The sequence below is a fragment of the Xiphophorus maculatus genome, chromosome 24 (assembly GCF_002775205.1).
Source record: "Xiphophorus maculatus strain JP 163 A chromosome 24, X_maculatus-5.0-male, whole genome shotgun sequence".
Classification (NCBI taxonomy): Eukaryota; Metazoa; Chordata; class Actinopteri; order Cyprinodontiformes; family Poeciliidae; genus Xiphophorus; species Xiphophorus maculatus.
Genome location: NC_036466.1, coordinates 12596314 through 12624290, shown reverse-complemented (window position 1 = coordinate 12624290; position 27977 = coordinate 12596314). Strand labels below are relative to the sequence as shown.

The following is a 27977-nucleotide window of genomic DNA, read 5'->3' as shown; positions in this document are numbered from 1 at the left end:
ATCATCTTAAATATTTCCGAACCATAAACTGGACCGAACCTCAGGAGTCAACAAGTAACAATAATTTAAAACCATCTCCAGAAAATCTGGATAGAATAAAAGACATAAAAATCTGAGGAAAATATTTTTCTTTGACCTGAGACTCTTATTCTGAAGGTTGCACCACCGGAAGTGCCGCAGGGTTAAAGTTGCACTTGTGCAACAACTGTGCATACAGTTGCAGGATGTCTGCACAACAAGTAGGAGACGCTCTGTGCGTGTTTATCAATGGGAAAAAGGTAAACTTGTCCTTTTTCACATGAATTATGCCGTTTTTGTCTCAACCTGCAGACATTTTAGACTGTTTTCATCTCGGTTTCCTCACTTTCTGACTGTCGTTTACTTTTTATAACCAAGGAAACTTGTTGCGTTTGGGTTAGAGCAGAAGGCAGCATCGATCTGAGCAATAAAGTGTGTTTATGTAAGAATATATTTATATAAAACTGCAAATTTCGGTCAGATTTAAAGAAGGGAAGTTCAGGTGTTCTGCTCACTTTTGTCACGGCTCAGATTCTGGGACGGATTGACGTCACTCGGTTCATCAAATAAACGCTCTTTTGATATAAAGTTAATACGTTATTAGGGTTAAACAACGTAAAGGAGTAAATATAATGGTAACTTTTTATTTCTATTCATCAGAATCAAACTGTTGCAGAAGTAGGAAAAAATGATATGACAAGATTTTAGACATTATCGGCGCTAATACACAGTTACATAACGTTTGTTTTTAGTTTTTAATGGTGTAAAACTGCGTGATGTTTATTTATTGTGCAAACTGTAGAAATAATTAGTAAAAACTCTGGAACATCTTGGAATTGATGCCTTTTCTGCATCCATTTTTAACAGCAGGTCGTTTAGCAGCAGAAGGTTTTGGAGGCTTTGGGTTTCTCTGGTTTGCAGAACCTGAATAAATAAACTAGATTCTCTGTGATTTATAGGTGACTGAGAACCATGTGGATCCTGAGACGATGCTGCTGCCCTTCCTCAGGGAGAAGCGTATCCTTCAGATCATCTTCACCTTCCTGTTACAGTTTTGTTTTATGAATGGAGGTTTGTTTTGTTCTTGACTCTTGTCTCAGTGAGGTTAACTGGAACCAAGTCTGGCTGCGGCGGCGGAGGATGCGGGGCTTGTACTGTGATGGTGTCACGCTACCAACCCACTACCAAGACCATCCTGTATCCTTTGTCCTCCTGGTTCTTCTTCTGTGGTATTAGAACTAAAAATCTTCTTTTTATGTTCTGCTAAATGTTTCAAATCATCAAATAAATCTTAATATCATAGAAAACCAGTGTCAGAATAATAATTTTACTGTGAAAATATGTAATAGTGATCAAAAGCTACACCTTTTAGCCTAGCGTATGCTAAAGCTAATGAATAATAAGTTTGGAAAAGATTCTCTGGTTGCTTCTGGACTGTGAAGATGCTAAGCTAACAATCTTACTTGCTGCAAAATAATAGCAAAGTTATTGTTCAGTGAAGAGATTGATGTCTGACAGAAACTAAAATTATTTAAAACTTAATTTTAAACGTTCAATTCAGATAGTTAGCAATGCATTGAACTTCATACTTTTTAAGAATATAATTTAAGGTAATGTGTAATTAGTCTTTTTGTTTACATTTCTACAAATTTATATAAAATATGCTAGTTTTAATATCTATGACTTTTCTACAAAAATAATAGTTTTAGTTTCCTTGAAATCATTTTTGACACCTCAGAAATTGTTTGAACTGATTATGGAAAAAACCTGATAGCTAAATCATCTTTTTATAATGGCAGATCATTTTATTTTATCTTTAGATAATGGCAGATCATTTTATTTTATCTATAGATATCTGATATCTGAATTGTTGGATATAAAGAAGAGAACCTCACTGATTGGCTGGCTCCTGTGGTCTGATTAGACTCCGCCCATTTTTGGCAGGAGCTCTGCTGATTCTCTAAATTCAAATTTAGCGCTGTTATGGTTTATAAGGTTTATATTTGATTATTGTTGTTGGGAACAAGGGGAAATTTTAATGATATTAAACAAAGTGTCATGAAACACAGCAGACAAGAAATTAAGGAGCCAACACTTCTGCTGCTGAACCTCCTTATTTTATTACAGAACAAATATATTTTCAGAAACAACATTTTATTCCCTATTATTTAGATTTTAGAGACATTTAAAGGATCCCTCTGTTTGCATATTCATCTGGACGTGGAATCTAATCCACAGAAATAAAAACAAATCTGCACAAGGCAGATCTGGAGCAGGTCGGACTTCAGATTCTGTCTGTCCGTCTTTTAATAAAGTCATAAGTTTCCCAGTGCTTCCAGTAAAACAGCAGCAGTTTCCCTTCACTGTACAATCAGCCATTACTCAGCCAATGCCTGCCTGCTGCCGGTCTGCCAGCTCTATGGAGCCGCCGTCACCACAGTGGAGGGTATCGGCAGCTCCAAGACCAGGATCCACCCTGTGCAGGTCAGTCCTGATTTTATGTGGCTGTTCTGAATAAAATATCTGAAGTATTTTCAATTTTATGTCAGATTTTGCTAAACTTCAGCACCAAAAACTTGCATCTTTGTTTTCTGCACGTTGTTTTCTTAATGTAGGTTTTTAATTGTGTTCTAAAGACAAATTTAATTCAATCATCCTGGAGATAATTCAAGAAGAGACGCACAACAGGCTAAATACGTAAAGAGTTCAAGGAAAATATTGCACATTTTAGGATTTAGGAGTAAAATTACAGCACAGAAAAGCATCACATGGCTGGTAGTTACTAAAAGTAATGGTATTAAAACTTGCCTCTGTCCTATTGCCCCAGACCTGAACCTTTGTCCCACAGCTATTTTATGGTATCAACAGGAAAATGGCTTGATGGTGTAAAACTGGATGACTGTGCAAAAACATCTGCTCTGTCTCTTTAAACAGTAGCTGTTTGTTGCTATTTAAATTAAAATTCCTGTCTTTACTTCTTTTGAAACACAAAATACATGCGAAGCTAAAGGTTACTGAGATATTTAGCCATCAGAAGAACCAAGGGTTTGTTGAGACGCCATAATGCCAGGAGGTCTTGCAGTCAGGAGTGGCAACAGTTCAAGAAGTATTTACTCCCAAAGATCCAACAGTTGGGAGGACTGAGGCTTTGGGCAGTCTGCAGACCAACACGAGATCCATCAGTGAGAAGTGAATAGAGTTTTGGGTCGTTCAGAGTACAAAGGGATCCAGCAGTAGGAATCACCAGGGTTTGGACAATGTGGACTTCCAAGAGATTTGGGAATACTAGAGATTCAGCAGCTTCCTCTGAACAGCACCTTCCAGTAAGAAGTACTGGGGATTCAGGCTTTCCAGACTGGAATACCAAGGGAGCGTAAAGGACTGAGGAGGTGCTGAGTTGTCTGATTTATTGTAGCTGGACATCCTGGGCATTCAGAAACTATAGTTGGGTCCAATAAGATTAGACAGTCAGTTAAACGAAAGGTTCAGGCATTGTAGGGTACCAGTACATCTGGTTGTAAAAGTATTTCTGGAGTCTAGCCGGTCTAAAGTACTGGGTGATCCAGGAGCCTGGGGAACTGAAATCTGGCTGCCAATAGTACCAGAGATTATAAGACAATGATTCTGTAAGTTATACCAAGTTATGGAACAAGTTTTTGTTGTTCCTTCAGGAGCGAATAGCGAAGGCTCATGGCTCCCAGTGTGGATTCTGCACTCCGGGGATGGTGATGTCCATGTACGCCTTGCTGAGGAACAAGCCAACGCCAACCATGGACGACATCACGCAGGCTCTGGGTGGTTCGTTTGCTTTGTTAAACTCTAACTTACTGGCCCAGAGTAAATTATTGTCACTCCTGAAACCAAAAGTAGAATTCAGTAACTTTCTCATAAAGTCTTTCTTCTACACAACCAGATTGTGGTTTTTGGTGATTTTCAGGAAATCTGTGTCGCTGTACTGGATATCGACCCATTGTGGACGGCTGCAGGACTTTCTGCCAGGTTCGAGTTTCATCATTCAGGAATTATTAACTTTTACCGTCTCTGCTTCGTGTTTCACGTGATGGTCAATCATAAACAGTACCAGTCTAATCTGTGCCAGCAGGAAGGGAACTGCTGCCAAGCCAATGGAGGAGCTAACTGCTGCCTGAATGGAGAAGGAAATGCCAATGAATCAGAGCATGTGAGCTCGTCTTACAGTCTTTTCTTGTCCTTTTTTCCAGCATTGTACCTCTGTTCCAACAGGTTTTATCTCTTTCTCCACGTTTACTCCAATTACCTCGTCTTGTTTCATCAACTAGTCTCTAAAAATCCACTTTTTACTCCCCACTATTTAGGAAAAGCCACAACTATTTGACCAAGAGAAGTTCCTTCCCCTGGACCCGACCCAGGAGCTGATCTTCCCTCCAGAACTGATTGTAGGTCATCAATCTGCAGCTCACTGCCCTTTTTGTGGAAATACACATTAATCTCTTTGTGTGATGATCCACAGTTGATGGCTGAGGCGGCGAACCCCCAAACATTGACCTTTCATGGGGAGAGGATGACCTGGGTGACCCCCACCTCCATGGAGGAGCTGGTCCAGCTCAGGGCAAAGAACCCAAAGGCTCCACTGGTTCTGGGCAACACCAACATAGGTCCGCACGGGTCACCAATCCAATACCAACCATCCACAGTTATGAGTCTTCTCTAATGGCTCCCAGAGGCCAACAGGCTTGTTTGTTCATGATATTACGAACCCTGACAATCTTCCCAGAGCCCACAGCATCACACGCCCACCACCATGCTTAACATTTGGCATGTTAGGGTTCCAATGCAGTCTGGGAAAGTGCTGAGTTTGATTAGATTATTTTCCAAATCTGGATAATTATGGAAAACTGATTTGAGTTTCCAGATTTGAGTTCTTCATGTCTTATTTTGTTACCTGACAGACAAAAATCTGATTAAATAAAGTTTTCTGCATTGATTTATAAACAAAACCTAAGTGTTTGCTCCACTTATCAGAAATTCTGTTTTTTGAGTTGCTAAAAAGATCTAAAAATATCCAAAATGGCTCTTTGGCCTCTAGATCCTTGTTTTTCCTGATTTTTGTGAAGAAAAGCAGATAAAGAAAACAAAGTATGTGAATGTTTTGCACTCAGATGTTTAAAATGTCACAAAAACAGCTGAATACAAATCAAACCTGGAATTTTAAGATGCTACTTTTTAAAATATTCATCCTGTTTTTGTTGTTTTTGCAACAATTCCAGTTAAAGTCCTAGTAGAGAGTTTACGTTTGTGATGGTAGGAATGAACCAGCTCTGAGACTAAACATGGTGGTTCCTTTTCTCTTCATCGCAGGTCCAGATATAAAATTCAAAGGCGTCCTGCACCCACTGATCGTCTCTCCCATCAGAGTCAAAGAACTGTTCGAAGTCTCAGAGGCAGCAGACGGTGGGTTCTTCTTCACTTCTTTCTGCAGACTTAATTCATTGTTTTGCAGCTGTAAATTTAAAAACCGTATTTTATTAACGGTTAGATATAAAATGTACCAGTTTTTATTACGTTCTGGTGAATTTTTGGAAGCCACACTGAGCCAAACCAGAGCAGCTCAAACTGTGAGAATATTCAGATATTCTGAGAAAATTCAATATTTAAAAATTAAATTAATGTGTTGTTTAATCATAGGGTGTAATATTCTAAGTCTTTATGGCTTAAGGAGAATGAAAAATCTAACAATTAGTCTCAGAATATTACATCAGATCAATAAAAAATTATATTTTAAACAGGATTTTCATATTTCTATGCACTCAAACATTGGTCTGCATGAATTACTGCATCAGTGCGGCGTAGCATGGAGGAGATCAGCCTGCAGTTCTATTGAGGTTCAGGAAGTCCAGTTTGTTTTAAAACCTGCCTTCATCTCATCTTCATCATTGTTTATGAAGATCCCACAAATTCACAGAATCTATTCCACTACACTTTTTCCTTCCACTCACCTTTCTATGTATTTAAGTTTTCACAAAATTCAGATTTTCTGAGACACTGAAGTTTGAGTTTTGATTCTCTGGGATCCATAAGCATCAAAACTTCAGTAAATAAGGGCTTGAAATGAACTATTTTGTCTTTGAATTCGTCTTTGCGTGTTTGCTGCAGGTGTTTGGGTCGGCGCCGGCTCCAGTCTGTCTGAGCTCCAGTCTCTGCTGGAGAAAATGGTTCCTCAGCTCCCAGAGGAGAAGACGGAACTGTTCAGAGCTCTGGTCCAGCAGCTGAGGAACCTGGGCAGCCTGCAGATCCGCAATGTGGCCGTAGGGACAATTCATTATTTGTTGGTTTTCTTGCTTAACTTCATTCCAGTTGGATAAAACTTACAGTTCTTTTGCTCAAAAAGTAACAAAGAACCATCAGCCATTTTGGAAATGCTGTTAAATTAGTGTATAAATGTTTCTGGGTAATTGATTTTCATTTTAGTCCCTCGGAGGAAACATTGTGAGTGCGTACCCCAACTCAGACCTGAACCCTGTTCTGGCTGCTGGGAACTGCAAAGTTAAAGTCGTCTCCACTGGTGAACTTCCTCCACTTCCATCACGTCTACTGGACAAAGAAGTAAGATCCTTTCTAAGCTTGTTTTGGTTGAATCTTTCAGGAGGAAAACGAGAGGTTCCGCTGAATCAGGACTTCTTCGTTGGATTCGGGAAAACCATCCTGAAGCCGGAGGACGTTGTCGTCTCAGTTTTTATTCCATTCACAAGAAAGGTGCAGAATTCTCCTTTAATCGATCACATTTGGACATTTCATTGAGCTAATCACTGCCCTGAGTTCTGATAGGTTCTGAATTGATGACATCATCTTATTCAAGGAATGAATCAGGCTTATAAATGACTCTTTGTATTTTAAAGAGACAGTGCAGCGAAGTCTCCATGTTAGCAGGAAATTAGGAACTACAGCTGTTTGTGAATAGCAATAACGGCTAATACTTGAAACCCCTGTTAGAAATGCTAATAACTGCCTTTTTTAATAGTTTTAACACCGAGCATTATGGTGGCTCAGAAGGGTCAAGAACATGCAAAACCACGACACACCTTTGGAAAAAAGTTTTACTACAACAGTTGTTAATGCTAGCAAGTTGAGCTTAACTTCTGTTTTAGGATAACTTGGTTTTAGCATAACTTGGTTTTAGCACAACTTGGTTTTAGCACAACTTGGTTTTAGCATAACTTGGTTTTAGCATAACTTGGTTTTAGCATATCTTGGTTTTAGCATATCTTGGTTTTAGCATAACTTGGTTTTAGCATAACTTGGTTTTAGCATAACTTGGTTTTAGCATAACTTGGTTTTAGCATATCTTGGTTTTAGCATAACTTGGTTTTAGCATAACTTGGTTTTAGCATATCTTGCCGTGTGAACTTTGTTGTTGCAATGAGGCTTTTACATTAATAATTTGAAGCTACATTCCTCAGAAAAATCTGCAAGTACAGAACTATGAAGAATCATGTGTCAACTGTGGGCTATAAAACGCAGTGATCATAAAGGTAATACCTTTATCTGACCTGCAGGGGGAGTATGTGCGAGCTCTCCGACAGGCGCCGAGGAAGGAGGTCTCCTTCGCCACGGTAACGACTGGAATGAGAGTGCGTTTCTCAGAGGGATCCAGAGTGGTTCAGGAAGTCAGCCTGTACTTCGGAGGAATGGGTCCAACCACCGTTAACGCCACCAAGACCTGCAAGGCCATCACCGGCAGGTCGGATGTTGGTTTAACTGTGTTCTCTCATGTTGTTTTAAACCCCTATCTGTGTTTTATCCCTTCCTGTTTGGTTTTCCGTCAGGCCATGGGATGAGAAGACCCTGAATCAGGCGTACGACTCCCTCCTGGAGGAGCTGGATCTCCCTCCGTCCGCTCCTGGTGGGAAGGTTGAGTTTCGCCGGTCGTTGACGCTCAGCCTCCTCTTTAAATTCAACCTGGAGGTTCTGCAGAAGCTCAAAGAAGCGGTAAAACACATTTCCTCTTTACGCTTTTATACCAGGACAGCATCCAGTTGCTTTAACTTCCTCATTTCTTGGCAGAATGTGATCAAAGACGAGCTTCCGGAAAAGCTGCAGCCTTTGCCGAAAGAAATCCAACCCAGTCTCCAGGAGTTCCAGGTCAGGACTTTTCCCTCAGTCATTCACACCACAAACACCCGGCACCACCTTCATAGCGCTTCTCCTCTTCTTCAGCATGTGCCGAAGGACCAGGACAGTCAGGACCCAGTGGGGCGTCCCATGATGCACCGCTCCGCCATCAGCCAGGCCACGGGCGAGGCGGTGTACTGCGATGACATTCCCAAGACGGACGGGGAGCTCGTCATGGTTCTGGTCACCAGCTCTCGAGCACATGCTAAGATCACGTGAGGAGAGGATCCAGGAAACCTTCGGCTCGTTGGCGTTTTTCTGTTCTTCTTTAGATAAGTTGATGTTTTTGGTCCGGCAGTTTGCTGGACGTGAGCGAAGCCCTGAAGCTTCCAGGAGTTGTTGACGTGATCACAGCCAATGATGTTCCGGGGAAGAAAGCCCGCCCCATGTTTGGCTATGAGCAGGAGCTGCTGGCGGAGAACCAGGTGAGGAGAAACTCTGGGTTACATCCAACAATCCATCCATCCTTCATCCACCAATCCATCCATCCTTCATCCACCAATCCATCCATCCTTCATCCAACAATCCATCCATCCTTCATCCAACAATCCATCCATCCACTTATTCATCCTGGTATGGAAATTTGAGTTATGGAAAGTATGAACTTTGTAGGTTCTCCATTTGGCTCATACATGATTGGTTTGACTTTTTGTCTATAAAGTTTCTCATAAATTAAAGGAGTCGTGTGTAATAAGTATCGCCTTCTAGTGGTCAAAAAGGAAATGGCGACAATTTTCTTTTTTTCCTTTTCTGTTTTTTCCAAGCTCAAAATATCCAACATGTAATAAATTTAAGGACTTTTAAACCAAGTGTGAAATGCTGAGTCTCTCCTGATGTGTTCAGGTGTTCTGTGTGGGTCAGACGGTCTGCGCTGTTCTGGCCGATACGAAGACGCACGCTAAGCGAGGAGCAGCCGCCGTGAAGATCACCTACGAAGACCTGCCGGACCCCATATTCACCATAGAGGTGAGTCTGTGTTTAACCTCAACTTCCTTTGACCTGTTGACTCGTGGCTCATTACGGCGCCGCTCGTTTTTCTCAGGACGCCATCGAGAAGTCTTCTTACTACGAGCCGCGGCGAATGGTTTCCAAAGGAGACGTGACTGAAGCTTTTAAGACGTGTGATCAAGTTTACGAAGGTAAATATCTTCAGATGTAAACGGTAAACATGTTTAAGCTTATCTAATTGCTTTTGTTGTGTTTTTCTCTCAGGACAGATTCGACTGGGAGGCCAGGAGCATTTCTACATGGAGCCTCAGAGCATGCTGGTTGTTCCCGTCGGCGAGGAGAAGGAGTTCAAGGTCTACATCTCCACCCAGTGGCCCACGCTTATTCAGGTACACAGTGGAGGAATTAAAGGCTTTCCTAAAAGTGAAACAAAAGCTTAGAAGAGATCGTTTTGTGGTTTCAGGAAGCAGTTGCAGAAACGCTGGACATTCAGTCCAACAGAGTGACCTGTCATGTGAAACGCCTGGGCGGAGCTTTTGGAGGGAAGGTGATTGTGACCTCCGTCTTGGCCTCCATCACTTCTGTGGCTGCGTGGAAGTGAGTCTCATGAAAATAAAGTTAGAAATTATTCATATTATTTAACAATCAGAAAATTCCTCAGCACAATGTTTACGTTTGTTTGTTTCTAGAACCAACCGAGCTGTTCGCTGTGTCCTGGAGAGAGGCGAGGACATGCTGATCACCGGGGGGCGCCATCCTGTCCTGGGAAAATACAAAGTAAGAAAAAACTCAAAGTAAGACTGAAACTGCATGAGATAAAAACAACCTGGTCGGATTTTCTGCCCACAAAACCCAACAGGATTAAAGAAGCAGTGTGGACCAGTTATTGCCATCTAGTGGTCGAAGCAGGGATCATGTTTTTGGTTTTTTTATTTCACATTTTTTATTTCCAAATAGCAATTTGGAAATAAAAATAGCCAGCTGTTTTGTTTACATACATTTTATTGATATCTTGTTCCCGGAAATAACAATTAAGACAAAACATTGACTGCCATCTACTGGCCAGAACAGGGATTGCAGTGGGAAAGTGGAAAAGCTGGGAACTGCAGTCTTTTTTTGTTTGTCCAAGTTTGTATAAATTGTAAAAATTGTCTGGTTTTTACAACCAAAGATTTAAATTTATTCTGAGTTTATTATGAAACTTGTTCCAGGTGGGTTTTATGAACGATGGGAGGATCGTGGCTGTGGATTACTACTATTACGCCAACAGCGGCTGCTTTGTGGACGAATCTGTGCTGGTAGGTCAATGAGTTTATGTTCTTCAAGAAAATATTTACTGACCTACAAGAATATAAAACAGAATCTCTGATTTGGACCGCCTTGTAGATCTCTGAGAAGATTCTGCTTCATCTGGACAACGTTTACGACATTCCCAACATGAGAGGCCATTCGGCTGCCTGCAGGACCAATCTGCCCTCCAACACGGCGTTCAGAGGGTTTGGCGTCCCGCAGGGCCTGCTGGTGGTGGAAAACATGATCAATGACGTTGCCATGGCGCTGGGACGCCCCGCAGACCAGGTCAAAGGTCATCATGGTGCTCAAATGGTCTTCAGGAAGAACTTTCCTTCGTCTGATTGTGAATTGCTCTGCAGGTCAGAGAGGTCAACATGTACAAAGGCCCGTCAGCCACTCACTACAAGTTCGAGTTCAGCCCAGAGAACCTGCATCGCTGCTGGGAGCTTTGCAAGCTGAAGAGCGACTACAGCGCCCGGCGCCAGGCCGTCGACCAGTTCAACCAGCAGAACCGCTGGAGGAAGAGGGGCGTCGCCCTCATTCCCATCAAGTACGGCATCGCCTTCGCAGAGAGCTTCTTAAACCAGGTCTGTGAGGTTCTGTTCACATCGCTTCCATCTGGATCCACGTCAACTACCAGAACATTTTCAGGGTTTCTGTTGATGTGTTTGTCAGGCCGGAGCGCTGGTCCACATTTATAAAGACGGTTCTGTTTTGGTGACTCATGGCGGGACGGAGATGGGTCAGGGGATCCACACCAAGATGCAGCAGGTACTGAACTCAACCGGATGTTCCTGGTTTTTAGGACAAATTGGGTTTTTATATATTTATAGGCATTTCTGATTATTATTTTTAGTGGAAAAATGTTTCTAAGAAAAACACAATGCTGTCAGGTTGCAAGTCGGGAGCTTCACATCCCGACGTCAAAGATCTTCCTCAGTGAAACCAGCACCGGCACCGTTCCAAACACCTGTCCCTCCGCCGCTTCCTTCGGCACCGACGCCAACGGCATGGCGGTCAAGGTGAGCCTGGTTCCTGCTGTCCTTGTTGACTATATGAACCATCTTTGCTCATTTCTGCTGCTGTTACTGTTTTCAGGACGCCTGTGAGATTCTGTACCGCAGACTGGAGCCGATCAGGCTGAAGGACCCTAAAGGATCATGGGAGAGTTGGGTATGAAGTGTTGGAAACATGAAGTTGAATGGTTTTAATCAGTGGGTGGCACATTTCCATGAATCTGCTAATAGTGGAGCTAATTTTTAGCTTAGCGCTTTAGCTCTTTTGACAACTTTCAAAAGTGTTAGCTTCCTCTAAGTTATTTTTCTCCAGATAATTTCTAAAACGTTAAAGTTTGAAGTTGTTAAGAAGTCTTAAAGCAGTAGGAGAAATCAACAACGATAAAACTAATATTTATGATGAGCGCTTTAGCTTTTGGAGAATTAATACCTGTAATTGAGACTAATATTTACACTTAGCACTAGCAGAGCTAGCATTTATAATTAGTGTTTTAGCAGAACTAGCTTTTTAGTTAGCAATGCCCACCACTGGTTTTAATGGGTCTGTAACATGGTTGTTTGTCTGATGGCAGATCAAGGAGGCTCATCTGCAGAAGATCAGTTTATCAGCCACTGGGTTCTTCAGGTACGTCTAAACTGTTTCAGGTCTTTCCTGACCAAAGGTGAGAACTTTCTCCTCTGCTCCTTCTCAGAGGGAAAGACCAGTACTATGACTGGGAAAAGATGGAGGGCCATCCGTACGCCTACTTTACCTTTGGGGTGTGCTGCTCTGAGGTGGAGCTGGACTGCCTCACAGGAGACTACCGGGTGTGGATCTCTGTTGTCTGAACCGTTGGACCATCCCCGGGTTTGTTGAAAACGGAGTAACGTTGGTGTCTTCCTGCTTCTTGCAGACGCTGAGAACGGACATTGTGATGGACATCGGCAGAAGCATAAACCCGTCTGTGGACATCGGCCAGGTAGGACCCGGTTAGAGGACCTCACAGCAAAAACGTACATATTTAAACTTCCTTACCTCTTTGTTTGTCGTCTTCCTCAGATTGAAGGAGCGTTCATGCAAGGTTTGGGTCTCTACACTCTGGAGGAGCTGAAGTATTCCCCAACTGGGATCCTGTACTCCCGAGGTCCGTCCCAGTACAAGATCCCGGCGGTGTGCGACGTGCCTCTTACGTTCAACGTCTTCCTCCTGCCGGACTCCTGCAACCCCCACGCCATCTACTCCTCAAAGGTCAGCACCGAGTGCTGAAGCGATTCTCGACCTATACTTGACCTTTCATGGCTGTTTCTGGCGCCACAGGGAATCGGAGAACCCACCCTCTTCCTGGGCAGCTCCGTCTTCTTCGCCATCAAAGACGCGTTGGCAGCGGCTCGCTCCGACTCTGGTCTGTCCGGCCCATTTTTCCTGGACACGCCTGCGACTCCAGAGAGGGCCTGTCTGGCTTGTGCCTCGCCGTTTATTAAGAAGGTCGAGTTGAGGACGGTTAATTAGACTCCGAAAAGTGAAAGATTCATCTTGATATTACAACTTTAATCTGTTTTCATTCACAGGTTCCAGCCAGTGAGCCGGGATCCTTCAAACCCTGGGCCTTAGACATCTAATATCCAATCAATCAACTGTGAATTAACCTTAACCAACAAATGTACTTATTGTCCTGTAAATGCTTTCCACTACAAGAGGAATGAATTCATCTGCAAGCATGAAATGTGACATTGATTATGTGCTTTTGCTCCTAGAGCAGAATAATGAAAGGAACCAATTTAGGATTCTGATTATTTTAACTCTACTTTTGCAAGAATCAATCATGTAACTGGAGGATCATTTAAAAACTGGTAACCACATGTAAATGTGTAGGTAACTTTTAAAAAAACATGTAATCAACAATAAATTGTGTGTAAACTTAAAGATTTGAGTGAACTTGTTGGTCTTTTTTGTTTCTGATATCAACACTGATGCAGAAAGATGATATTTTCTTGTCCTGTTAAATAAGATTTTTATTCCACGTTTCCAAAGTTTGGGTAACTGCCTGTCTGAAACCTTGCTGCTTATTTAGAGCCCCATTGTTCCGTCATACTTTATGGTAAAAACTTTATTCAACTGATTTTCTTTATTCTTTCAGTTTGAGTTTGATTTTAATTTTACGCATCCATAAAATGTCAAGCATATGACCATGTGAAATGTCCAGAAAATGTTTATTTAAACTACTTTCATGCTAATAGCTTTAGCTACACATGAACAGTTTTTTTACAGTTTGTATTAATGACTAGAGATCACCCCAATGTATGAAATGCACAGTTTAAAACGTAAAGTTAATCTTCGCCTTTGCTGATCTGAAATATTTAAATATGACAAAAAAGGGAAAAAATGTAAAAATCTATAATGAGATAAATAACATACCAAAACCGGACATATATTATAACTAGACACAATAAACTGAAAATAAAACGTAAACTTTGAGCTTTGGGTGGACTGAAAGATTTGGTAATCCTCCTTTTCTCATCCCCTTTAACCACGCATGCGCGGTGGGCGGAGCCAGCTGTGATTCTGACGGGAAGGTCTTTTTGTTTGGGCCGCTCACAGACTCGACTCTTGCTTCACTTCCCCTGGTTCACAACCGTTTTTTATCTGCATTAATTTCGGTGAGTATCCTCACCAGCAAACTCAACTGATCTCCGAACTACGGGTTGGTCATTTGGACCGGCGGCAGGTCTGACCAGCTGTTGTAAGCGAAGTTTAGGGGCTTTTTTGGATTCGGGGTTTTTTCCACCGGAGGGCGAATCCTGTTTCCTCCAGTTCAGTTAGCTTACTGCTAGCATTAGCTGCGCTCACGCTTTCTTTAGCTCCGCCTCAACAAAGTGTCGCGGATTGGCGTGACATTGCGACGGCAGGTTGTGTTTAAGTACAGACTAACTGTCTTTAGGTGTCAGTGAGGTTTGGACCGAAGATTGATGGTGATGTAAGCCCGGTCAGTAACGCAGCAGGCCCGGCTAACAAACAGCGGCCCGGCGCATGGTGAGGCCCGAAGTTAGCTTGAGCTAATCCCTCAGTTAGCCGGCTTTAGTATGAAATGATCCAATCTTACAAATAATCAGATAGTTCAGGAATATTTCTGATGTCTTTCCTCGTTGGATTTACGCACAATTCCTTATAAAAAGCCCGAAAATGACGGCAGTTGTTCGAAATCACGACCCGACACCCACCAGCTCCATTGTACCTCCCAGCGTCGCCTTTTGTTTGGCCTCCTTCCTTTAAAAGCCTCACCTGTGGGGAAAAATGGGACTGAAATCTGTTGTTTCGCGTCATTTTACATAGAATAACTTTAAAAACAGTTTTGTGGTGCGTTTTAAAACAATCTGATGGTAATTATTGAGCAAACTACTGTAAAGACCTTCGGTATGAAGACATGTTTTGTCAGGTGGCACGAAGTGACCCGAACTGCCCGGAAATTCAGGTCAACCTGGAAAATATGACGGGAAACGGAATCAGGAGACTTTTCTAATATATATATATATATATATATACATATATAAATTAAATGTTGAGATAGTTCAAACATTTTACATTAAGTTTAAACCTTTGATACTAAATTACCAGTAAACATTATTAGTCTGTATTTTGTTAAATTCAGCTACTGTAGAACATATTTTAATAATTATAAATATTTTATTACTTTTTTGCATAATCAGCTCTTTATAGTTTTCTAAAATCTGAAAAGCAACATTTTTTCTTCTGCTGCAAAACTATATTAATATTTTAAATATTATTTAAACGGTCAGATGTTTTTTTATGTGTGTGAAACTGTTTTAAAAACATTTAGAAAAGTTTCCTCCTTAATTTGGTTTATTTTTAAAACAAATTTACCAATAGAGTTTTGTTTGTTTTTCATCTTCCATCCAGTTTGTTCAATTTCAGTTTTGCTGTTTATCAGAAATATTAAATCTTGTTGGTTTTAGTAAATTTTGAAGGAAAACTGTTAATTTATGTGTAAATCAGATGCTAAGTTGAGGCGTTTGAGCTGCAGTGTGATCAGTTTGAATATGGTCAGATTGTGTTGAATGGATTGACCACACGTCCTTTTAATTCCACAAGGTGGCGCTCTCCTTCACCGTTTATTGTTAAACAGAGCAGCAGAGCGTCTGAAAGGTTTAAAGACTTTCTTCTGTTGGAGTTTGGTTGCTAACCGCCGTCTTCATTTCCTCCCAGGTGTCTTTTATGAATAATCAAAAGCAGCAAAAGCCAACGCTAACCGGCCAGCGTTTCAAAACGAGGAAAAGAGGTAACGGCTGTCCTCTTGGCGTTTCTTCCTCCGTTTCTCTTCCTCTGATTTAACGTTTTTATTTCAACCCCTCGCAGATGAAAAGGAGAGATTTGACCCTACTCAGTTTCAAGAAAGTATCGTACAAGGCTTGAATCAAACTGGCACTGATTTGGAGGCGGTTGCAAAGTTCCTTGATGCCTCTGGCGCCAAACTTGACTACCGCCGGTATGCAGAGACGCTCTTCGACATCCTGGTGGCCGGCGGCATGCTGGGTAAGTGTCAAAGACCGGCGACGGTTTGTGTTTGAGTTTCCTGAAAGCTAACCGGCGGCGTGTGTCCTGCAGCACCAGGCGGGACGCTGTCTGACGACATGACCCGCACCGAGTTCTGCCTCTTTACGGCGCAGGAAGACCTGGAGACCATGCAAGCCTACGCTCAGGTGAGACGCGACGCAGCGCTCCGGCGGGTTGAAATGACGGACGCTGACGAGGTTTTTGTTCCTCTCAACAGGTTTTTAACAAGCTGATCAGGCGCTACAAGTACCTGGAGAAGGGCTTCGAGGAGGAGATCAAGAAGGTGAGGAGGCGCAGCTGATTATAGATGGAGTGGATTATTGCCGCAACGCAGCTGCGGCACCAGCTAGCGCTGCGGCACCAGCTAGCGCTGCGGCACCAGCTAACGCTGCGGCTGTTTGTTTGCAGCTGCTGCTGTTTCTAAAGGGTTTCACTGAGTCTGAGCGCAACAAGCTGGCCATGCTGACCGGCATCCTGCTGGCCAACGGCAGCATATCCGCCTCCATCCTGAGCAGCCTCTACAACGAGAACCTCGTCAAAGAGGGTGAGGCTGCAACCACTTCCTGCTGGGGGTCACCACTTCCTGTTCCTCTGTTTGACCCGAATGTGCCCAAAACTTTCACTCCAGAGTAGAACTGCTTCAACATACTTTTACTCAAGTAAAAGTAAAAAGTACTGATCAAATAATCATTTAATATTTAAAAACTACATAATCAGACACCAAATTCTAAAGTTAAGTGGAAAATTTCTTACTTAATGACAATAATTCATATAAATGACAAAAATAACAAAATAGTTTTTTCCAAATCAGTTTCTTTCAGTTTAAAACTGCAGTAAAAATGAAAAATGTTCCTAAAACTCTGTTTTTTCAATAAAAGAAGTTACTGTAGCAACTAATTGAGTAAATGTAATTTGCTTCTACCGGCTCTGCTTCTGCTTCCAGGAGTTTCTGCAGCTTTTGCTGTCAAGCTGTTCAAGTCGTGGATCAACGAGAAGGACATCAACTCTGTTGCAGGCAGTCTGCGCAAAGTCGGCATGGACAACAGGCTGATGGTAAAACGCCGCAGAGTCGGCGGAGCTGCTCGCCGTCTCCTGTAACCATGGAAACGCCCAGTGTTTTTACAGAAGAGCCGCCTGAAATCCAGATGTTGACCTGGTGTCTGAATATTAAGCTGAAAATCAACATTATTTTTAAAATGTTGAGGCAACTAAACTGTTTTTATAAGAAAAGTTTCTCCTGGTGAATCTGGATGAAGTAGATTAGCTTTAATTTGTCAATTAATAACAAGCTAAGTTATTATGTAAATATATTCCACAGGGGTTTAACTGCAGGGTTAATCTTTTCTGCTGAGGTTAACTCCAAAATATTCATTCTAAAAGAAGTTAGCTACAAACGGTGTTTATATCAAAGTGTATGAATGGAAAGTTAAGTAGAAGGAACAAATTTGCACAAATTAACTGCAGGTCTAAACTTCTCTCTTCAGGTTTAACTCTATAGTTCACTGTGAAATAAGTAGGCTACAATGATTGTTTATATCATATTCAAGAATGTAAATGGAAAGTTAAGTGAAAGGAAGAAATTTGCCCAAGCTAACTGTTTGTCTGGACTTCTATGTTCAGGCTAAATGCAGCATTTTATTTGTGAATCAGGAATTAAATACTTAAATATGACTTAAAAATTAATTTGTCTTAATTATGAAATAAAATTTAGATTTTTTTAAAATTATATTAAAATTGCTGCTCCTGTGTTTTGTGACATAAACAACAAACCTCAACAGACCTTTTTGTCGACATCAGATAGTTAAATTACGATGATGTTAGCTAACAAGGCTAAATAGCTTCCATGTCTGAGAATTTTCCATCAGTTTGTCCTGAGCTGCGTCTCACCTCGCCTGCTTTGAGATGGTTTTATCTTTTTTCCTTCAGGAACTCTTTCCTGCCAACAAACGGAGCTGTGAGCATTTTTCTAAGTACTTCACCGACGCCGGGCTGAAGGAGCTGTCCGACTTCGCCCGCAACCAGCAATCCATTGGCGCACGCAAGGAGCTGCAGAAGGAGCTCCAGGAAATGATGTCGCGTGGAGACCCTCAGAAAGAGGTGAGCTTCCTCCTGCTGTAACTCCACCCACAGCGAGGGAAACGGGCGGTAACCGGACGGGGTCTGCTCCTCAGATCATCACCTTCACCAGGGAGGAGATGAAGAAGGCGGGCCTGTCAGAGCAGGGCATGATCGGCATCATCTGGACCAGCGTGATGAGCTGCGTGGAGTGGAACAAGAAGGAAGAGCTGGTGACCGAACAAGCCATCAAACACTTGAAGGTGAGGCGCAGGGAAAGTATTTTTGAAAAACGTATCACGATTTAGCAGTCTACAGCTCCAACTATGACCAAAACAAAGATGTTTAAGTAAAAATAATGCAGTTTTGTTGTAAAATTTCCTGTAAATCTTTTTTTTGAAGCAATACAGCCCTCTGCTGAAAGCCTTCACCTCCCAGGGTCTGTCTGAGCTCAGCCTGCTGCTGAAGATCCAGGAGTATTGCTACGACAACATCCACTTCATGAAGGCGTTTCAGAAGATCGTGGTGCTCCTCTATAAAGGTCAGCCTCCACCTCTGAGTCACCGCGTTTTGTTTTCCTGTTTCCGTTGTGTTAAGTCTGAGTCGAAGCAGGCGCTTTGAGAAACTTTGTCTTCCGTCTCCCAGCTGACGTGTTGAGCGAAGAGGCCATTCTGAAGTGGTACTCTGAAACCCACGTCGCCAAGGGGAAGAGCGTTTTCCTCGAGCAGATGAAGAAATTCGTCGAGTGGCTGAAGAACGCAGAGGAAGGTACGTTAGCTTAGTGGCTAATTTACTGAGCTTTCTAGAAAAAGACCAATTAAAAGAATATGAATGTACATCCTGACCATAATGGATGCCCTGTTCTCACTGAGTGATGAAAACTTATGAAATAGCCTAGCGAACCGTAGAGACAAGGCCTCAGATTTCTAATAAACTTTTATCTTTGTTGACTTTATTTAAAACTTTTTGCTGATACAAAAAATAACCTTGATATTCAAACACATAGAACCAAGTCACATGACGCTAATATTTAAACGAATGACATTAGCTTGTGCTTTGTAGCATTAGCTTATAGCAGTAAAGCAGCTAATGCTCCAATCTACAAGCTAATGGTTCGTCTATAAGCTGTTTTTTTAAGCTTTTTTAGTCTTTTTAGTTCTAAAAAACAAGCAAATGTTACGGTTTCTAAACTCTACCATTATTATCCTGTCTGGACGATAAATTACACTGGAAAGCTTCAACTTCTCACAACTCTCCCGATCTTTTCATATTCACCTAAAAAAACTCGTTATCGTCCAAAGTTCCTGACATCCACTATGAAACCTGGCAGTTGCAGCATCATGATGTGCAAACTGACCCAAAACCATCAGGTGTTGCTAAAGCAAAACATTTACATTAAACTTAGCTGGAAAGCTAATGGGGATTTTATCTTTTCCTTTGTATCAAAATAAACGTTGCAACATGGCCTCAGTTGGGCTCCAAAAGCTTTTACTAAAAAATCTGTTTTTCTTTCCTGCAGAGTCTGAATCTGATGAAGAGGAGGCAGACTGAAACCTTCATCACCAGACGAGCTTTTCCTGTTTTTTTTTTTTTGTTCCGTTTTGTTTTGTAGCAGCAGGAGCAGTAGAATGTCTTGACCCTTCCTCTTCTACCTCCTGTTACTGATTTCTCTCCACAAACACTCACCTCTGCCACCGAAACGTTTCAGTAGTATTTAAAGCAAACGGTCCTGGAGGGGAATCTGAAGAACCAGGAATTCTGCCCTCTTTTCTCGATTCGTCTCCGACGCCTTCTGTAGTCCGGATCCAAGGATTCGATGTAATCTCAGCCTCTTGGTTCTGAAGCAGGATTGGGTTTATATTTAAGGTAAAGCCTTGCGACTGCAAGGCTGACAAATGTAATCGGTCTTGCCAAAGTTATTTTTTTTGTCCTGCTTTATTTTACTTTTTTTTTTTTTTCTTTTGGCAAATTCAGTTTATTTTTATTTCCACTTTTTTCCCTGTTTCTGCTCAGTGCGTCTGAGGAAACGCCCCAACCGCCCTGTAAAACGCCTCGCCAGCTACCTGATTATCGTCAGTTTATACTTTCTTTAATCTGATATAAACCAATTTGACTTTTTTATGAAATAAAGATTATTGAAACGCTATTTGCTGTTTTTGTTGTATTTTACCGCAATATATCAGAAGTACAAAGGTTTCCGCAGGCTATTTATAACCAGTTCTGATTGGTCTGATCAGGCCCCGCCCACCACTAACAGGCTCCTCCCACTTACTTAATTTGCTTTGCTAGTTTAATAAAACTTTTATGAATAAGTGCATATAATAAATATTTTAAACAATATATAGTTTTACTAAAATATAAAACCTGATGTGTTTGAGTAAAACATCAGTGTACATTAAAAATCGTGGTATTGATAACACTTTTCTAATTGATTAGTGATCGGTTAGTCAAAAAATCTTCAGATTATTATTGGAAAGAAATGTACAAAGACAGGTTGATAAAGTTTATTTTTTCGTACAAAAATAAATTTTTCTTCAAGCAGTTTCATTCAATGTGCAAAGGACAGACGTGTCTGACATTCAAGTATTTGTTACAGTCCTGTTACTAATTTTGATCAGAGGTAGGCCTTCGTATTTAAAACACAGATCTGAGGTAGAGAGCAAAATTTCCCAGTAATAGTTTAGTGCTGTATTATAAATATCAAAGGGATCCACATGAGTTTAATATCACATTTTTAAATTCTCTATAAAAGTGCAAAAGGCTCATCGTGTGCTGTTAAAGTGACTGTGCAGCATTGCAGTAGTAAACTTTTCAACACTTTGGGTTAATATGTCTGAACAGTGTGCAGTGAAATCAAGTTACGACTAATCATAAAAATATTTGAAGCAGGTTAAGAAAATCTCCACGATAGAAATGTCACATTTATAAACATCTGAGTTTCTGGTGTCAGAATCAAAGTTATAAACCTGCCTTTTCTTAAATAATAGATGTTTGCTAGCTAGAGGGAGCCATGTTGGATATTGAACATGTTCTCTCTCATAGATTATACTTTGGAAAATATTTTACTTAATCTATAAAAATATGACTTTTACATACAAGTCAAATGTACAATTAATCTACCACTGCATCTAGTAAGCTAGCTAGCTAGCTTCAGTGCAGCCAGTTTGATATATTGAAAGCTAACTAGCCTCTCAAAAATTAGTTAGCTTCAGCATTGCCTGCTGTCTAATCGCAGTGAAAAGTAGCTAGCTTCAGTGTAGCTAACTAGCTAGCCATATTGAAAACTCACCAGCTTCAGTGTAGCTAACTAGCTAGCTACATTGACGTTTTGGTTAAGAATAGACTCATTTGTTTAAACTTTTCACTTCCATTGCTTTCACATGAACACATTCATTTTTTCACATGAACACATTCCTTTTGTTAGCACAATGTAATTTTTTAATTACATTGCTTCCCAGTCGAATTATTTTCAGCAGGCATAACTGAAGGTTCATATTTCCATCTACAATAAAATCAACTCAGTTTTGGACACACTGAACTGAACAGCTTATTTTTCTCTATAGAATAGAGAAAAATAAGAAATTATGAGTTTTGTGATCGGGAAGAGGCAGTCGAATACATTATTCTACATTGTTAGAAATATAGGGAAAGGTTTGTGTTTTGTGTATAGGCTTAGTTGGAAGGATTTAATTAACATTTTTTAATTATTTGGTGTAGATGTTAGAATCGCCAACTAAATGCCACAAGAGGAAGAAGACCTGGTAATGACACTCCATACCAGTAGATGGCAGTAATGCAAAACAGATACCAAATAGTAACAAGCCAATCATTGGAAATAGGTGTGTTGGAGAAGCTGGATAGTAGCTGTGGAGAACTACAGTTGGACACTCTGCTTGTTTAGAGCAACAATTAAAGCTAGCAGCCATGTTTTTGTTCAGGGAACCTGTAGATAACTCACTCAGGCACAAGGAAGACCCAGAACCTTCTTCCTGCAAGGCACAACAGGCCAACCAACCCGTCTCTTTAGGTAACCAATTGATTTTCTCCTACAATTGGTGGTTTTGTAGCTTGTTGATTGGTAGAATATCAGTGTGTCCAATTATTTATCAAGTATGTTGAGAACTTCAGCCAATGGTTGTTGGGGACTAAAGTTCACTACCTGGTTCTGTAAGTGTTGCAGTTACTGACGTCCACCACTAGAGGCAGTAGTAATAGACAGCCTTCTTACTGCTGATGGCAGAAACCAGTAAACTGACAGCAACTACTGCACTGAAGGTGACCAGCTTGTTTTTAGGAGGTACGCTTGGTGGTGGTGGGTCATGGGGTAGTTTGTACTATCGGTGGGGACCAAAATAGCCCCAGGTCAGGTGCAGCTGCGCTCACGGGCTCAGGTTACGTCTCAGTCAAAACACTGAGGTTCAGCAGCTCACCACGCTGGACAGAAAGCGCCCAAAAAAGTCATTTTTGTCCTGTAGTATGTTAAAAAAATAAATATGTATTTACAAAGTTTAGACTGTAAACATGAGATGGACTCAGGGTTTGTCCAGAGCCGCTTCGTTTCACACTGAAGAGGAGTGTTTCCCTCCATCTCTGAGCTGTGGAGATAAAGAAACGTTTTTTAACCAACATTGTGTATTTAAATGTCTTTATAAAGACGCTGGTTTCTATACAAGCTAATGATGAACACCTGTGCTACAGAATGAGATGAAATGCATACATTTATTATTTTTATAGATGTTTTTCTATGGGTTTGTGTTTTATTTTGTCAGATATTATGCACTGGTATTAACTTACCAAAAATTTAAGTTATAATCTTAAAACTACAATAGATTAAAGAAATGGTACATAAACAAACTATCAGCTGAGTAAAGAGGGAATCTAAGGGGATAAAAACCATCAAAGTTGGTCATAAATGTTGTATTTCCATATTTAGTCGTCATATTGGAAGGTGAACTTCATCCAAGTCAAAGCACTGTCCCTCCCCCACCTGTTTCTGACCGCTGGTGACTTCTCTACATTTTTCTTACGGTAATCAAATATTTTTTAGATTCTCTTAACTGAATCTTGTAGATTAATTTCTTTAAATGTTTAATATTTAAGATTTTCACTGCGGTGACAAATTCTTCTTCTTTTCTTTGTAATTTGCAGTTTTATTATAAACTCCTGATTTTACTGGTCAGGCTGGGACAGGAAGACGCAGCAGGTATATAGTGAACAATATGACCATTTAAATTATACTTCATTATTTTAATAATTTAATCTCTAAAATGCATCACATATGTGTGTTTATCATGAATACAAGTGTTCAAATAATAACTTTCACATTTAATTGTTTATTTAATACATTAATGACATAATTAATGATACATATTTGAGTTTGCTCCATTTGTTTCATCAAAAATGTAAATATCTCATTAACTCTTTAGTAATTATCAGAAACCAGATGGGGTAAAATTTGTATTATTAAATTTTTATATTGAGCTTTTATGGATTTTTTAAAAATTTTGTGGCCAATGAAATAGTTTTTATTGTTGTAAAATAAAAGTAAATAAAAAAAATACAGATAAAATGAGAAACAAATTAGCACCTTTAACATCCTGCACATTTTCAGTTAGCATTAGCAAGACATGCTTCTTCTTCCTGTGACATCATCACTGCCCATATATAGCAGGCCAACGCTGATGAGCTCTAAGTGTGATTAAAAACGTGTTTTAATCGTTTAAATATTCATCCAAGCTGATGAAAAATTGTAGAAATGGGTTTATTTTGTTCTTGTTCATCATTATTGTGTTTCTGGTGATAAAATATGTGAGATAACAGCCTTGAGCGCCTCCTACTGGCACGGTGCAGCAAGTTTCTGTAGCTGGATCTTATCAGAAACCATTAATAAAAAATTCATAATAATATTTAAAACGTTTTTCAACTGAAAAGAAAAGATTTATTCTTTTTGGGGCTGGAATCAAATAAGTTTCCTTTTTAGTGGATTTTTTTCTTTTTATATTTAAAATAATAATAAAAACAAAATGAATCCTAAATGGACTCCTAAGCTTCAGATTTCTCTGATTATTTTTTTTTGTCCACCATAAATGATGAACAAACAATATGATAAACATTTTCATTATTATTATTTTTTAATAATCATACCATATATGGTATATAACTTTTTGTATTTTAATGTAATATTTATGTTTTGAAGCATTTTTTTTAAAAACTACTTGCACTTTGTAAAAATGATTTTCTGTTTCTTCCTGCTGAGAGCCGCAGTCAGACTACAGATGCACCGATTGCAGTTTTCTGGCCGATCGCCGATCTTTTAAAAAGCCTGACCTGCTGATTCAGATTTTAGCCACTGAATGAATAACAAACATATTTTAACCAAAGACTCACCAGACACACTTCAGTTTTGTTCAAATTTTTATTGAGTTTTTTTATTGAAAGAAACTGATTTGGAAACATTATTTTTTCTTTAGTTTCTTATGCATTACTTTTGTACTTAAATACCAAAATTTGCACTTAACTTTATATTTTGGTCCGTCTAATGATGTAATTTTAAAATATGAAATGATTGATCATTTGATTAGTTACTCAGTACTTGAGTAGACGTTTTAACAAATACTTTTTTACTTTTACCTGAGTAATTTCTTGGACGGCTACTTTTTGCTTGAGTAAAAATACGTTGAAGTAGTTCTACTCTTGAGTATAATTTTTATGATTTCTCTGCCCTCCTCTGCTCACAGGAGGGCAGAGGTTAATTTTTAGATCTTTGCTGAGGTAGATCGGCCTCACAAGTATCGGCCGAATCGGCGGACCGATAAATCGGTGCACCGTCTCTCGGACCCTGCGGTCCAGAAAGGGCCCCACCTGTTTCCTCTGGTTGCTGAGGCAGAAGGTGCAGATGGGCCGCAGGGAGGGGCCGCTGAGCGGCGCGGGGCCGTGCAGGATCAGGTCCTGGTACCGGAGGCAGGGCTGCTCGTCCCGGCAGTCCTCCCCCAGCAGCAGCACGTTGGCCAGGTGGGAGATGTAGCTGGAGGCCAGGCGCAGCGTCTCTATCTTGGACAGCTTCCGGTCCGCGGGCTCGGTGGGGATGAGCGTCCGCAGCGCGGTGAAGGCCGTGTTCACGCTGTGCGTCCTGTCCCGCTCCCGCGCGTTCGCCGCCTGCCGCTGTTTGCTGACGCCGGACAGCCGCGCGTCTCTGCCGCTGCCCGCGCCGCTCCTGCGCCGCCGCCGCCGGCGCGCCGCGCCCGGGCAGCCGCCCTCCGCCTCCAGTCTCTCCCCGGACTCCCGGGGCGGACTGCAGCCGCCCGTGGACTTCCCATCGGAGCTGTCCGTGTCGGTGTCCAGCTCGGAGGCGCAGTCGTCTGTGCGGGACTTCATCGTGCCGCTACTCTGCGCCGAATCCCGCCGAGCTGCGGCACTTTATCCGGCGGGTGAAAATAGCCCCGGGGGGGACGGGGCTCAGCAGCTGCCGCCGATCCGGTGACCGAACCGAGCGGGCTGCATACCATTTCTGCAGAATGACGGCTGCTTTCTGGGTCACGGCCAGCGCGCCGCGGAAGGGGGGAGACAGGTGGAGGCACCTGTTGTGGTCTGGAGGATGGAGTCTAAATTAGACTGCACCGGTTTCATGCTGGTTCAACTTTTCCCACAACTAGAAACCTGCAAACTGCTGGGATTTCATGACGTCAGGAAAGTACGACGGCCTATTAGGGACATGTTGGACAGAAGAAATAAAAATGGAGGAGTAAATTTCTGCCAAAATAGCGCAGAAATGTTCAGATTCATCTCAGAAATTTTAGAGTATTTTTGTGTAACATTGGAGCTTGAAAAGTTGAACATTTGCAAGAAAAAAAACAAAACAGAAATTTTGTAGAAAAAAAAACATTAAAATTTATTATTTTCAGGTGAAACATTTTCCTATTTTGGAAATTTTTATCTTTTGACACAAAAAGCTGCTTCTACTCAGAGGGGTTGAATACAAAGGCATGCCACACTTTTCAGATTTTTGACTGTAAAAAATTAAAAATGTCTCATTGTTCTTCCACTTTACAATCAAGCTTCAATTATCTTTTTATCCTATAAAATCCCAGTTATGTTAAAGTTTTGGATGCAATGTGATAAAAATCTACTAAAATTTATTGTGAAGAAAACTTGGAGTAAAGTTGATTGTTTTCCTGAATGTCTTAATATTCTTTTGTAATTTAAATGTGTTTGATCTGTTTGGCACGGTGGTGGCAGCATCATGATAGGTGATCTTGACAGAATTCAAAAATACTTTGTTTTCTTCCCCAAATGGAAATTAAACGTCAAAAAATCATCTGAGAATCTTTAGAGATGTGAGAAGGAAGGATCTCCAGTAGCAGTCAGTCTTCCAACGAATCTCAAGAAGCCTCTGACTGAAGATCATTGCTTTGACTCACAGCTGTCATGACCTGCTAACAGCTCCATAGTAACACCATCAGCTCGGCTAATCCACCTCTTTTGCTTTTGCTGCTCCTCTTTAAATCTTTCTAGAAAGTCGAGCAGAAAGACGTTGGAGTTACTGGGGATTAAAATCCCCAGTAGAGATGGTTTGAACTTCCTCCTCTGTAACTCCTCTGGGTTTCGGGGTCAAAGGTCAGGCATTATTGGATGCTACGTTTGCAATGCTAATCAGCTGCACTCTGTTTTATAAACAGTTTATAATTTGAGGTTAGAGTTTAACATTTGTGGGTTTTTACCCAGAAATGCATTTAATTACCAAACCCTCAGCATGATGCTACTGCCACCATGCTTCACAGTTGCTGCAGTGCACACAGACGTCTTGTTCTGTGATAAACAGAACCTTTTTGCGGTCCAGTTGTTTTAAATTCCTCTCCAGCTGTTTGATCAGTGCATCCTTCACTCAGACGGGATGAACCCGTGGATCCTCCCGCTCAGCGTGTTTGTGTTTGTTTGTCGGGATCCAAGGGGCTGCAGGCGAACTTTGGCCGCCTGCTCTGAGCTCCTGCTGAGTGAACAGTCCAGGTGGGACCGGGCCGGACCCGGCAGTGCCCTCCGCCGTCCGCTCCAGTGCCATCTTTGGGGACAGATATAAATATCTGCCTCATGTGGGCTGCCGCTGCTGGAGCTCCCACTGACACTCAAGTTGTTGATTTCCAGCAAATATTGCTTTGTTGCCTCCACTTTATTGCTGCTCATGCTTTATCTTCACAGAAACAAATGATAATATTGCGTTGCAATGAAGTGTTAATCCTGTTTTTGTGGTTTTAGTGAAAATTTATCGCATCATGTCATATTTTTGTCTTTTTCTACTGTCGCCACTAGAGGGCGGTAAATTCCCAGTAATAATTTTACCTGAAAATCTGAAAAACTTCCTCATATCTCTAAATAAAGCTTTTTATGTAACTTTATTATTAATAAAGACATAATAATACCAGACGAAAACTGTAAAGTTTTCAGAAGAGTAGATTTTTGATGTAGTTCTTAAAATCTGATAATTTGAATATGATGTGTTTTAAAAATGAATTGCCATTATTTGTAAAACCTAAACAAATGATTATCAGGAAGCTTTAATTTTCTTTTTTGCATAGAAATTCTTACTTAATTCTGGTAATATTATGATTTCATTCTCATGTTATTTCAACCCTTTTTTTGTTTTATTACGACTTTATCCTTGTTTGACTTCTTGTTGTACAACTTTAATCTCATTACTTTATTCTTGTAGGATTATGACTTTATTTTCCTACATAACTAAAATATTTTTCTGGACCATGAATCTCAGAAAACTGGAAAGAGTCCATGAGTTAACTCTTTTTTTTTTTAATTAAACCTCCTTAAAAACATTTTTGCAAAAAATAAGAAAATAATTTAGATTTTTTGTGGTTTTTCTATTGTGATCCTAAAAAATGCAAATATAAAAATGTTACATTTCTGTTTTGTTTCTAAGCCTTGTTTCAGATGAATAAATCCTT

General features: G+C 40.8%; 3 protein-coding genes across 5 annotated transcripts; 2 read left to right on the top strand and 1 right to left on the bottom strand.

Moving 5' to 3' along the window:
* Positions 1 to 199: 199 nt before the first annotated feature.
* On the top strand, positions 200 to 13326 carry aox1 (aldehyde oxidase 1). Of its 3 annotated transcripts, NM_001286285.1 has the most exon segments (36): positions 225 to 278; positions 978 to 1035; positions 1119 to 1215; positions 2394 to 2502; positions 3690 to 3816; positions 3956 to 4017; positions 4121 to 4198; positions 4353 to 4433; positions 4508 to 4652; positions 5356 to 5448; positions 6151 to 6302; positions 6466 to 6559; positions 6641 to 6750; positions 7551 to 7735; positions 7821 to 7983; positions 8059 to 8136; positions 8212 to 8381; positions 8465 to 8591; positions 9010 to 9132; positions 9209 to 9305; positions 9379 to 9503; positions 9578 to 9711; positions 9804 to 9862; positions 9865 to 9878; positions 10326 to 10412; positions 10501 to 10692; positions 10767 to 10994; positions 11083 to 11178; positions 11301 to 11429; positions 11506 to 11580; positions 11996 to 12048; positions 12116 to 12230; positions 12317 to 12382; positions 12463 to 12651; positions 12721 to 12888; positions 12972 to 13022. In NM_001286285.1, coding segments are annotated over 36 exon segments (3984 nt in total).
* Positions 13327 to 13955: 629 nt separating this feature from the next.
* LOC102223405 (basic leucine zipper and W2 domain-containing protein 1-A) lies at positions 13956 to 20173 on the top strand. Its single transcript, XM_005807363.3, has 12 exons — positions 13956 to 14060; positions 15625 to 15697; positions 15775 to 15951; positions 16024 to 16118; positions 16190 to 16255; positions 16381 to 16516; positions 16916 to 17025; positions 17899 to 18069; positions 18144 to 18290; positions 18430 to 18568; positions 18673 to 18795; positions 19547 to 20173. Exons 2-12 carry the CDS (start codon positions 15634 to 15636, stop codon positions 19576 to 19578), a joined length of 1260 nt encoding a protein of 419 aa, XP_005807420.1. The 5' UTR covers positions 13956 to 14060; positions 15625 to 15633; the 3' UTR covers positions 19579 to 20173.
* A 344-nt stretch (positions 20174 to 20517) lies between these two features.
* LOC102227030 (transcription factor 15-like) lies at positions 20518 to 27850 on the bottom strand. The gene is made up of 2 exons (XM_023329202.1): positions 24889 to 27850; positions 20518 to 22622 (listed from the first exon to the last, which is right to left on the bottom strand). Exons 1-2 carry the CDS (start codon positions 25399 to 25401, stop codon positions 22587 to 22589), a joined length of 549 nt encoding a protein of 182 aa, XP_023184970.1. The 5' UTR covers positions 25402 to 27850; the 3' UTR covers positions 20518 to 22586.
* Between the last annotated feature and the right edge of the window lie 127 nt (positions 27851 to 27977).